The sequence below is a fragment of the Agelaius tricolor genome, unplaced genomic scaffold (assembly GCF_023055355.1).
Source record: "Agelaius tricolor isolate 1412-34295 unplaced genomic scaffold, bAgeTri1.0.p SCAF_3, whole genome shotgun sequence".
Taxonomy (NCBI): domain Eukaryota; kingdom Metazoa; phylum Chordata; class Aves; order Passeriformes; family Icteridae; genus Agelaius; species Agelaius tricolor.
This window is the reverse complement of record NW_027269263.1, coordinates 23,325,237-23,338,246: the sequence shown is the minus strand read 5'-3', so window position 1 is coordinate 23,338,246 and position 13,010 is coordinate 23,325,237. Positions and strand designations below refer to the sequence as shown.

At 40.4% G+C, this 13,010-nt stretch overlaps 2 protein-coding genes across 12 annotated transcripts in view; one reads left to right on the top strand and one right to left on the bottom strand.

Annotated features, from left to right (window-relative positions):
* ANO4 (anoctamin 4) overlaps positions 1-6,302 on the top strand; it is a 187,407-nt gene extending 181,105 nt beyond the window's left edge. For 9 of the 11 annotated variants that reach the window (XM_071423193.1, XM_071423194.1, XM_071423190.1 and 6 more), the window contains one exon: positions 2,617-6,302. In XM_071423193.1, the coding sequence (XP_071279294.1) occupies positions 2,617-2,808 (192 nt within the window). In that variant the 3' untranslated portion in view covers positions 2,809-6,302. The remainder of the gene's footprint in view (positions 1-2,616) is intronic. The other 2 variants (XR_011678567.1, XR_011678566.1) reach the window with 2 other exon arrangements.
* A 77-nt stretch (positions 6,303-6,379) lies between these two features.
* The window catches only part of SLC5A8 (solute carrier family 5 member 8), a 29,306-nt gene continuing 22,675 nt past the window's right edge, over positions 6,380-13,010 (bottom strand). The window contains exons 15-16 of the mRNA XM_071422034.1: positions 11,396-11,481; positions 6,380-9,890 (exon numbers count right to left, since the gene is read on the bottom strand). Coding sequence (XP_071278135.1) covers positions 9,759-9,890; positions 11,396-11,481 — 218 coding nt within the window. The 3' untranslated portion in view covers positions 6,380-9,758. The remainder of the gene's footprint in view (positions 9,891-11,395; positions 11,482-13,010) is intronic.

The window sequence follows — 13,010 nt, the reverse complement described above, 5'->3', positions numbered from 1 at the left end:
CACTGAAAACTATAGCAGTGATTTGCAAAGGGGGGAAATAAATGAAGCCTTTATTTACTTTTTTAGTAATTTGTCTAGGTTGGGAAGGCATATGCTGACTGTTGCATGAGGATAGGGGTGAAGGAACATGAGAAGAAAATATTAAATCTGAGCAACTGAGAAGCAATAATAGTTAAAGTTACAGTATTTACACATCTAGCTTTTTTTCTTGTTGTTTTTTTTTTTAATGCCTTCCATTCCTCCAGAATGGTTGGCATCACAAAGATGATGACAATGAAAAGGATTCAATATCTTTGTCTATGTTCATAGTATTAGTTTTTACTGTCAGTATTTCAGGTGTCTTTAAGGCAAACCAAAGGAGATAATACCAACTTCACATGACTGGTGTTCCCATGCTGATTTTGAAAAAAAGAGCCAGAAGAGTAGACAAATAGGATAAGATGATTTACCAAAAAAAAAAAAAAAAAAAGCAGTTCTTAAGGCCTAATTTCAAGAGCCTGAATATCCCCACCAGAATCCAGGAGCTCAACATTTCTTGAGCACAAGAAGTTTGAAATATCTTTTACACTGTAAAGAAGCCAAAGAAGGAACACATCATTTTAGAAAACAATTTACTCAATCCTCTGCTCTGAAATCATAGCAACAGGGCATTCAGCACACATATGGAAACTGTAGTCACCATACTGGCATATATGTAATGTTCATGAGCACATATTTCATTCTGACTCACAGAAGAGTGTAAATTCATTCTGAACTGAGCTTTCAACACACCTCTTTGGATAACACAACAGAAGCATTTGTGTCAGAGCAAAGGTGGAGAAGAAGCATTTTCTAGATTATTATTTCTATTCCTTGTGGTTCAGCAGAAGCCCAAGGACTTCAGCAAATTCCCCATGATTGCAATTTTCAGACCTCCCCAGGTGAAGGAATATGGCACTGCAAGTTGGGCTCTCTTTTTCCTTTACACTGGATAATTTATTAGTTTCCAAGGAGACCATTTCTTCCATCATCTGTTCCACACTCAAGGAAATATTAAAGGAAAGAAAGAGAGAAAGATTTAACAGAGGCCTGTTGGGCTTAATCCCTTCTAGTTTCATGAGCAGTCAGTACTGAAAGTCAGGGTATGCCTCTCCAAAAAGGACTACAAGAATAGTCTTGGAAAGTCAGCCTAAGAATTTTAAAGACTGAAGAGAGTCTGGCCTCTTGATACACACTTGATATAAAGGCAGCACAGCGTAGGCACAAAGAGAAGTGAGGCAAGAAAAATGAGCCCTGTTCAAATCTCAGTGTCCAACCAAATGTGTGACCAACTGTGGAATAACTTTGAGTCTTACCAGGCACATCTGAGTTGACTTTGCTTTTTCTCAACCAAAGCCATAGGCTGGCTCATATCTGCCTCCCTCAATATGAGCCACTCTGTTTAGTGACACTACAAGCTGTCTCCTTAACTATATCTCTGGAATCAAAAAGGTAATTGCAGCAGAAACCATGACCTATTTTTTTTGAAAACACTAAGGGTTGTATTGTGATTGCCACAGTGCTTACAATAAAGATTGCACAAAGATACCGGGGATTCAAGATAGGTTTTTTCATAAATTAAGTAACTGCCTAGGCTCAGGCCCCTTTTTGGCACTCTGAGTGTGGTTTGTTTTGGATAACTTAACCTCCTTTGAAAACGAACAAAAGTATTTCCTATCACTGCAAAAGGAATTCTTTGTCCAGGCTAAACTGACAGAAGAGGCTTTTTCCCCCTCTTTTTAGGTTTGGCAAAAAACCCTAACAATTAGAGTATTGTGAGTTTATTTATCATGAGGGAAGAATACATGGGAAAACATTTTACATTCTCTTTTCAGTGGCTTTCAAAAGAAGGGTTCTGCTTGGAGAAGAAAAAATACCTTTATTTCTCCAATCTTGAATGTATGTCCTTTCTGAGATGGAAGATTTTTTTGTTTATCTGTTCTTCCTCTTAAGTGAAGTGAATAAATCTCCAAGCAGCATTTCTGATCAAACAGAAAAGGACACTCATGCAATCCTTGGGCATCAAACTCAAGTTTTGCTGTGTCATGCCTAAAATAGGAGGGACAAAGGGTCAGTCAACTTCTGTTTAACTGTGGTGTTTGCTAAACAGGAATATGTCTTTGGATAAGAGACACAGTGTAAGAAAAAGCGTTTAGGTTTTGTTTTGTATAGATATATTACTGCTTTTGTATAGATTCAACTACTTCAAATTTTGATGTGTTTATGGCAAAAGGAAAATGTTACATCATTTGAGCCTCCTCTTCCTGCAGAGCAGGAACTAATACCAGTACTAACACCAGGCTCTGCCCAAACAACCTTACAGCAAATCATGACCTCTGGGCTTTGAACACACAGGTCATAGAACAGTTTTGAGGCTTTCTTTTAACCCACCTGCTCATAATTTCTGCTGTGACCCACACTTCACTGAGTGGCTGGAGTTTTTGTGGGGGAAAAAACTTCATTGGTTTTTTCCCTTAAAATTTAGTCATGGATTTAGTTTAAACACATATCAGAAAGAGATGGTTTTCACAAGATACGAAAAGTACTGGTTTTCTTCCTGGGGTTTTAAATTTTCCTTTCCTTTTTTTGTGTTCACAGCACCTTGTCTTTTGCATAAAGCATCTGATCTCCTACTTAATTCCAGATCTTCCAAAAGATCTGAGAGATCGAATGAGGAGAGAAAAGTACCTGATTCAGGAAATGATGTATGAAGCTGAGCTAGAACGTCTGCAAAAAGAGCGGAAGGAAAGGAAAAAGAATGGAAAATCTTATCACAATGAGTGGCCATGACAGGATGAGGAAGAAACTGCTTAAAAGAAGATAAGAACTCTTGTTTATAAAAAAAATCCTGGTTTTAAACAGCAGAGAGTGCACTGAAAGGAATAGTCAATAACGTGTGCATTTTGCACATGTGTGCCCCTCTTCAAAAGGGTGGATTTTGTCATAAGCCTTTTGAAATTAGAGGTGTTTCCAAGGCTTAGTCCTCTCCAGAGCTGATGTCAACACGAGCACATCAGACCAATACTAAGTCTCTGCACTCTTGCCAGGAAGTTCCCAGGCCCTGACTAAAACTCAGGGCCCTGAACTTCAAAGCAGTTACACAACTTCCAGTGCTTTACAGAACTTGGTGATCTTCCGGCTCATTCTCATGAAGTTGCTACTTCACAAGCAGTGACTGCGCCTTGGCAACGTGGCAGTGTTTGTCTGTGTGTGTGGCCACCACCTGCAGCACGTGCATGGCAGCGTTGCTCTCTTCCACAGCGGACCCAACTGCGTTAGTTTGCATTTGCCACCGGTTAAGGTCACGTAGCTGGACCATTTCCATTGCTCAACAATACTGAAGTATTATCTAGAAGGAGATGCATGATCATGAGTCTGATCAACTGGCCTGACAATGCTGAAAAATGTAGGCATCAGAAGTGCAGATAGCCAAGCATCTAAATGTGGCCAGAGGTATCTAGCTGTAGGATCATTTATTTGGAAATGACACTGTGAAAAGTTGGTAATATATGTTAAAGTTTTGAACAGTGCCTTTTCAGCTATAGGACTGTCTGATGTCTGAAGGAATGAAATCAGGTTAGGGCATCTTGCCCAGAACTGCCCACAGATTTGTGTTGCCAGATCACATTGAGGCCTAGTCAGGAATTAGGGTGTACTTACACATGTAACACATGTCAGACAGTGTCTTAAAGACCTATCTGCCTAAGTAAAACAAACAAAAAAAGGCAGATGAACAAGGTGAGCAGAATAAAACACAGTCATCCAGAATATCTACACTTGTAGCACTTTCTGTATTCATCATTCCATTATCTATGAAGGGGTGGAGGGAAAAAACAAAACAACAGACTGTAGTATGAAACAGCTTGAAATCCTTAATGCAGAGCAATTCTGCACAGGCTGCAAATGAGACTTGGGCAAAATAAGTCACTGTCAGCATCCTTTAGCAAATTCCTTAATATTGAGAAATTTAAAATTTCTGATTTAATTAAGAAATTCAAAATTTCCAGACTATTAACCCAAAAGAGTGGACTTGTAGCTTTGAAGACATAATTAGTGTTGGATGGAGCAACATGAATCAAAATACTGAGTGTTGTGAAAGCTCTTCAATCAGTTATTTCTAAAAGTTATTCTAGAAGTAATTTGATAGAAGGAGTAGAATTTGCCCTTCTGGACAGACCACGCAATGCAAGATCCTACAGATGGATACCTCAAGCTCCACATGACAACAGGACCATTTGCACTAAGACAAATATCAGCAAATTAGATCTATTAACTTTTTTCCACTGCAAAGGAGAACTGTGCTATTTGCATGAGAGGAGGGAGCTTTGATGGAAGGCAATATGACTTGAGGAAGGAGAGGGATGAAAGAAAATGTGAGCACCCTCCTCTCTGTAGCCACTGCCTGCCTACACAAAAAAGCAAGGAACCTCCTCCAGTAGTGACCCTCCATCCTATCTGAAGAGGATAAATGACATAGCAGCTCCCTTTTATCAGATCCTGGCTCAAGCCTGAAAGTCCCATGAGACAACATAAACACTGAAGGAATATCAGGATTAGCCTGTTCTGTGTTGTCTTGGTGCCAAACTGAGTGGGGAGCACAAGTAGTGGCTGTGGGGTAAAATCCTGACTAATGGGGAAGTGAATTTGTTCATCTTTGCTCACAGCAGCTGTGGACACAGCCCCCAGGACAGTGGGGAAATAGAAATATTTCTGTCTCTGTAAATAGGGGGTGGGGATCAGGCAATGTTGACCTCCAATACACACATGCCAGATGGGTTAGTATTTACCATCCACCACCTACAGCTGCAGCCTGGGAATTTTGAGGCAGGATCACTGTGCAAAATCATATTCAGATGAAATTCACATGAATAATTGGATTGTTTTGGATACCCTTTGTTTAATGTCTTAACCAACAGATGACCAGAGCTTAGAAACTGTTTACTAAGTAGTAAAGTGAGACATGAGCCATGCATAAAATCAGTGTCACCCATATGAGCAAAATGGACCTTTGCAAATCCCTGCAGTAAGACGCAGCTTTGTCAATTTAGATCTCAGTAACTCTGAGAACTGAACTGAAATACAGTAGAATATAAACTGACTTCCACTCCAGAGAAACCACTGCAATAAAATGTGCCAAAACAAATAATGTGCAGCAGAAATGCAATAGCTAATAATTGCTTTTGAGAGTAGTTTTCAAGATAGCTGCATTAGGATGAATTTTCCTGACAACACATTGCTAGAAGATGTGTCCTGCTCTGCTCTAAATAAGATCATAGGTTGGCTGCTTGCCAAGCTTGTGCTGAGTATGATGCTGCAAGGGGCTCTGACCTCCCTGGCAGACCCTGAGTACATCTCTGTCACTTCAGTTTGACCAGCCAACCCATCGAGGTTTCTCTGCTGCTGGTCTGATGAACAGATTTCCCCAGAGTCCTTCAGAGCTACATAGCAGAACACTCAGGAAAGATGCCCCCTTTTTTTTTCCCTAGAAAAATAAAATACAAATAATAGTATAATAATAAATGGAATTTTAATAGTCTCTAGAGAACTAATTTATGCCATTCTCTTCCTGATCTGATGATGGGTTTTGTTTAAATCTCCATGTGACAGTCCTGTATGTTGTTTATTTATTCCAGCTCCACAAGAGCACTACCTTCAAGAGAATGAGAAAAAACTGCAACCTCAATGCATGGCACAGACATTTTACATAGCAAGCAGGACAGCACACATCAGAGGATTTACTGTGAAATCATCTTGCAATCAGCATAGGATTGCTCTCCATAGGCCATTCTTGACAGCAGCATGTACTTCATGAGCAGTTACACACCAGTTTTTAAAACCAAGGAAAAAATGTATATTGGGACTGTTTTTCAGCCCGTTTGCTAAGTTTTTTGCATTCTGTCCCATGCTGGTTTTACAGATCTTAGAATAAAAAATGTAAATGAACAACCTGGATACTCTGACAAAAGAAAAATCTAGGAATAGAGCATCATCTACGTTCAAGTCACCAAATACTACAACAGAAAACGTGTTTACAAATCAGTTCTTTTTTATTTTAAATCTTTCTGAGGGGAGTTACATTATTGACCATATATATTATATATATATACATATATATAAAGTATATAGAGAAATTGTTTATTTGTAAATAGAAAAATTAAAATTCTATGGAGAAGAATGTCAAGTTTTCACACTTTAAAAAAAATCATCAACATAAAGCCATGTTTAATGCTTGTACAATGTGATGTAATAAACTTTAAAAATAAATAATGCACATGAAATATTTACTGCTTGTCATTCATGAGTTTCTTTCTGTTTACCTTATTTGTTCAGCAAGCAAACTGGCCAGTCAGATAGAAGTAAAATTTAAATGCAGACCAAAAAGAGACAAAATCTGTCACTATTTTCTCTCCGTGGTTCTTTTGTGGGTTCACATAGTCAAATATTGTTACTGTTGTGGTTTTATGGTTGGGGTTTTTTAATGTTTTTACTTAAACAGGTTCCTAATTGTTTTGTCTCATGACCCTGCCAGATGCTCCATGTAATTTGGACACTGCGGAGTGCTCCCACTCCTGTGAAATGAGTCAGTTTTGAGCATCCCACATTTCTTTATCAGGAGAGCTTTTAGCTGAGAGAGATGAAGGATCAGGATGCAGGAGTATGGTGGAGACTCCAAGAATTATCTTGCTTTTACACAGACAAGGAAGGCCTTGGCTTAGAGTTCAGCTAGCAGAGGACAGTATATTTTCCCAGAGAAAATATTATTGAAAATCAATTAATTGTTTTAATTAATGATATCAATTAAGAAGAATATAGGAAAAAATAAAGCCAAAAAAGTCACTTTATAGCTCTGCAGCAGTTATGGGAGGTTAGATAACAAGAAATGGGGTAGCTGCTTAGGTCACCTGCAAAGCCTAAGGGTGTTTGTCTCTAAACTGCTTACTGAAAGATATACTTCCCAGTGAAAACTCATTTTGATGTTATGATTGTGGACCAATAAATATCACCTGGCCCAAACCCAAACTTCACTTCATACCAAAATTCAAGTTAAATGACTGCTCAGTGCTTAAATAGTGACTTCAGCAATAAAGGGGAGGTAAGATGGTAATTAACTTGTTTCCTCTGTTTTAAAAAACTAAGTGAATTCAAAGCACAGAGAAGAAAACTACATTTTTTAAGTCTGACAGCAAGGAAGATTAGTTTTCATGAACAAAACAGGTAGAAGTTACAGATGATCTAAGGCAGCATCAACTACAGCACAGTAATTTCAGCACAGAGTGATGCAGAAAGGACATGCTGATTCTGTTTCACACAGCAGTGACCAGTCACCCTCTGGAGAAGCACATTCAGATGGGAATTCAGCATTTGGATTGGGAGGGCTGTAGCCATACTGGCAGGCACACAGATCAAGTGCTTGCTGCAGGCTTCTGTTCTCTGTTACAGCTCTCTCACAAAGCACGGGTACACAGAGGCACACCAGTCCACTTCAGCACTCTGCAGCAGCATGGAGATAGCAGTACCTACCCTCTTTCAGATCTGTGGGCTGAAAGTACCAGGTAAGTATAAATTGTTATATTCCAAGGCTGAAGAAGTATTCCATAGCACAGAATGCAGTATCTGTTTCTGGGTCATGAAGACAAGGCACAAGGTGGAATGAGCTGCACTTATCTTCTGAGACTTGAGAAGCATAGCCAGCTGATTCAGTCAATGGGCTAATTGTCTCAGAGTAACTCAGTCCCAAAACAGAGATATTCCTGTCCTGAATCCTAGAAGACTTTATTCAGGATGCTATTGTTTGTCTCAGATCTCAGATAAAGGGACACAAGACATAACTCATGGGATCTATCCCACTTGATCACAGCCCTTCCACACAGTGGCTTTAGGCACTGACCTGAACCAGAGCTACAGCAGTGGAGTGGGAAAAGGGGCTGGCCCTAAAGTTTGCACTGGATAATGCAAAAAAATGCTTCAGGAGGCATGGGGGAAAGCTGCCTCCATCACCACATAGTTTTGCGCTGGGTTAGCCCATGGAGTCAAGGCCTTGGTGCACCCACAGAGTGTCTGGCTGCCCTCTTCTCCAGACCTAGTCCTTAGAGCCCATTTTTTCACCTTTCTTTTCTGATCCTAACAGTTCATCTTATACAGTAGATCATCAAATGTCCTCTGTCACAAGGGCACAGAAAAAAATTGATTTAGATGCTACAGGGCCCCAGTCAAGGTAACTAAGCTAGCACTGTGTCATTTTCCAAGTTACAGCAGCTCAGTACTTGGCACAAATGCAGTATAATTTTTAGAAAGCCATTTAAGGCATGCAGTCAGTTTTTCACTTGATTCTCAAGCATGACTGCCTTCTAAGCATCACAGCTCAGCTTTCCTGCAATGGCTTTATTTTTCCAGCTTAACTTTGCTGCTGTAGAAGAGTTTTAAACATTCCTGTATAGCCATAGTAAAAGTCTGAAGCACAAAAACAACACAGTGGGTCAGTCTGTTTCCCACTGTACCCAAAAGCAAGCAGGAGAAGAAAGCAATGGGGGTTTTCACCCTCCCAAAACACCAGCACAGGGCATGGTCTCACGTGGATGGGCTGTTAACCTTCTCTTGACAGCCCCACCAGAGGATAGGCCATTCCATAAGCCCTGCAGCCCTGGAGAAGCCTCCACCATGTGATATCATCTGTGGTCCCTTCTCCATCCCAGAGAATTGTGCAGGGGGCTCTGCACACCTGCAAAACACAGTATGCACTTGCCTGATCTGAACCAACCTTGAACATGAATTCCTAGAGTGAAAACAAGGACTGCAAGAACACAAAGAAAGTTTCAGCGCATAGCTCTGGAGAGAACTGCTGTGGCAAATGCAGATGCAGCCTTCACTCTTGTCCAGTACAGCCAAAAGGGAACCTTCTTTGTTAACATCTCTGTGCACTGTGCCCAGCCCAGTGCAACAATCCTAGCCCAGCAAGCTGGGCATGCAGCAGAAGGCTGCTGTGGTTCTGGTCTATGGCACTGAATAAAAAGTGCAAATAGATTATTTCCTTCAAGAGAACCAGCTCTGTAAGGGCAAGACAGAGGAGAACAGGGAGATAGGGCATGAAAGGACAAACAGTACTGACTCTTGCCTCTACCACCACCAAAGTCACTCTTGCAGCTCACAGCAGTGAGCACAGAGGAGAAGCTGCAGGTAGCCAAGAAACAAGTGGGTTAAAAAAAAAATAGACAACAAAACCAACAAAATAAATATGCTCTCAGAATCAGTTCTACAGAAGAACCATATAGTACTAAATATGCCTCCTATACAAAAAAAAAAACCCACAGTTTCTTGCAATCTGATAACGTCCCACACCCTAATCTCTTCATACTTTCAATGCCTTAAAAGAAAAAAGAAAAAAAAAACAAGCCAGAAAAACAACCATGTCTGGGCGAACAGTACTCTTTCCAAATAAAAAATTCACTCTGAGGGTGAAATGAGATTAAAAGCAGATATTTTCCAGGAAGCTCAAAATATCAGGCAAATATTTCACATATTGCTTTAGGCTCTGTCACCAAGAATCAGAGAGAGTGAGGAAGTGCAAGAAAAACCTGATTCCTTTCTTGACTAATGTCAAGGTCATGCAAAGGCGATAGTGCCGCAAAGCTCAGCAGATGCCTGCCCCTGACCCCAGCAGAGCTGGTAACCGACCCAGAACAGGAACATCAACAGTGCTTGACATGAACAAAACTGTCCTCATGGGCTGACACGGCCTTGTGTCATATGTGAAGACCATTGACTTTATTCTTGTCACTTGCAACATCCATTTCAATGTGGCTAAAGGCAGGGTTGTCAGTTCCTTCATTTGCCATGGTAAATGGTTTCCAGTTCAACACTTCCACTTTCTCTGGCTAAAAAAACAAAAGACAAAAGCCATGCTGTGAAACAGAAGAAAGAGTCTTCCTCTCTTTGACCTCTCTTTGGCCAGCAGAGTCAGGCCTGACATACAGGGTTGCCTTGCAGGAAAACATGTTGGCTGCTGACAGAGCACAAATACTTATTCATTGCAGTAGATGGTATTTTTCTAGGGGCACTGAAAGTTTTGTATTGCATAAGGTACTTATTGTGTAAAATGTTCTTGTAACACAAAATGTTCTTGTCCTGCAAATTGGTCTGGGTGTGCAAAGTTCTAATTGCTGTTTTCATGTCTACTGATATGTCACCACCAGGTCTTTGAGCTATTGACTCCCAACCCTTCATCCTTGCCCCATCTATGACAGGAAGAGCAGATTAACATGCACCATTGCTTTGATGTCACATTTCTATTATGGAAATGGAATGAGATATTGAGCTCCTCATGTGCAGAAAGTTGCTTAGTTAGCTCTGATTTTTTATCTCATCAACTTTCTGCAGTATTTTTGATTCCAACAGTATTTTTGATTCCAACCACTTGTTATTCAGCTCTTAGCCATATAAGAGACAGACACATAAAGAGACTTGTTTCTGACTCCAGGCATAAAAAAGTATGGCTGTGGACATTAGCTTCCATATGGGTGGTGGATTGTTTTGCTCTTTTTCAAAAGACTTCAGGGATTAAATTCCCAGATAGTAGAAACAGATGTTGACCCATTGAAGGCAGTGAATGACAGTAACTGGATAGCTGATCTCCAGTACTGACATGGGCAAATAGCATTACAATAGTATGGTATAATATCCCTTTTTTTCACTGGTGTTCTTATCCAGAAGCTGAAATACATAGGATCATTCTAGAAGGAGTTGTAAGTATCAAGAAAAAACATTTTGCAAGCTGGACCATCTTAAAGATATGATTATTGCCTGAACTACTGAACAAAGTTGAACTTGAATGCTCAGCTGACGATATTGACTGAAAAGTGATCTGTAGTTTATTTTAAAAAAATAATTTCCCTGTATTCTCCCTTCTAATGGATGTTATTACCCAATAATACTTCCCCTTTTCTTTTTCTTAGGATGAGAGGTATGAAACAGATACACTGACTAGAAATGTTTTTTCTCAAACAGTAGTCAAAGTTACAAAAAAATTCCAACCTAAGAGAACACATGTTCACAAAAAAAGGAATCTTTGCTGAGTCCAAGGTGTGCCTTGGGGTAGCTTCCCAGAGGCCAGTTAGGGAGTATTCTAGCAGAAACATGGAGAAAACTGTCCCTTTTCTCAGTTGCTTCTCTGTTGTTGACTGAAGCTAAGCTATGGCAAAAGCGCTTCCTTGCCTTAGTCCCACCTGCCTTGTGCTCTCCTACTGCCTTAAAGCAGATAGTCCTATCAGGCAGCATCAGGTGCTATTCATCCTGATTGGAAAAACATGAGCCAGGAAATTTGTTTGCCTTTGTCCCCTGGAGCAAAGACTGATTTAAATCAGAGATGCACAGTTACACTTACTTGCTCAGTTTCAGACCGTGAGAAGTTGGACAGGAAATCTTCCTTGGTCAGCAGGAATTTAGGATCTGTGTTCTGCTTTAGTCCTCCTACAAAATAGACAAGCTTTATTCAGCCAGCTTTACACATGCAAACCATGTGTCAGACCTCAGCTATGGGCACCAGGCCAGGCAAGCAGGACAGAGTCATGCAGCAAAAGCCATCAAGCAATCACAGACCTTAGGGATCATTTCTTTACAAAAATGTATACCCTGCTCCTCTCAATATATAAAATTATCCCTCAAGGTCTATTTGAAATGCCTTAGCTATTTCCCAGCTTCCTAAATCCTCCTTGGATTTCCTATTTTGGAAAAAAAAATTGAATCCGGCAATCACCAGAAAAGAAAAAATTGCATCTGTGACTACTCTGCCAGTCCAGGAGCTCTGGCACCAAGTGCTACCCTGAACCCTGAGCTCCAGTTCTCAGCTCCCTATCAGCAAGACTCCTGTCTCCAAACTCACCAGCAATTTTTATAGTGAATTGTTTAAGAGCATCCCCAAGATGGGGGGATGAGGGTTAATGGAATGTCTGGGCATTTTTAAGGCATGGAAGATTAGCTATTCTTGGGTGGAAAACAAAACTGATGTAGGTGCTGGGAATTAGCTCTGCTTGCTATCTGAGGCTTAAATGGAATCTTGCTCCATGAGAAGCAGGGTGACATTGTGACTGGGTTAATTCTTTTGTGCTTCTGTTCTTGGGCTGAGTATTTCTCATCTGGATTTAGAGAATTGTGTGGTTTTCATGCTTTGTTTCATGGCCTATATGTAACCTGATCCCTACCAGGTAAAAAGTGAAATTTGGATTCAAGCATCACTATAGCAATGGGAAGAGCATGTGCTTGAAGATAAGTGTGGAGCAAATCTAAAAACTGAGAAGAAAAATAAAATTAGATAAATGTGGCTTGTGCTTATAAGTTGCAAGGCATAGGGAAGTTAATGTGAGTTTGTCTACTGAGTTTGGAGTTTCATAGTCCTGGAGCCATTGTGGAGCATTATAAAAATTTGAAATCAAACAGCCTCCAAGATGAGGGCTGTTATATGAATCTGGCTGGGGATACTGGGAAAAGCTGTGAGAACAGCTGCTTTTTTACTGTTTCTGCCATGCATGAGGTAAATGACAAATGTAGCTTGCATCTGACCTGGATGCAAAAGTAGTGAGGCCATGGGCTGGAACTGAACTCCCCATTCTTACCCATGGCAAGCTGCTTTTTCCCTTAGCACAAAAGTACTGGGAAACTGAAAGAGAAGCTAAAATAGCCATGCAGAGGATGTGCAGCTCTCAGGCATGTTCTTGAGGAATGTGGTGAAAAGCATGCACTCTATGGATGCAGACAACAGCCCTTGAGTGCTCTGAACTCACTCAAAGTCAAACTGCTTATGTCCTCTAGAAGCATGGGTGTATTTCCTTGCTCGGAGTTGTTGCCATGTTCAGGGACAAGTCTTAAACCTCCAGTCCCTGCAGGCATCTAATAAAACAGGAAAGACAGATGTCTTTTTTTTCCTTCTTTTTATGACCCTTAGGTTTAAAAATCTGCTGAAACTTCTTTCTCCTTAGAGATTTGTAGTAACTTTTGCTGTG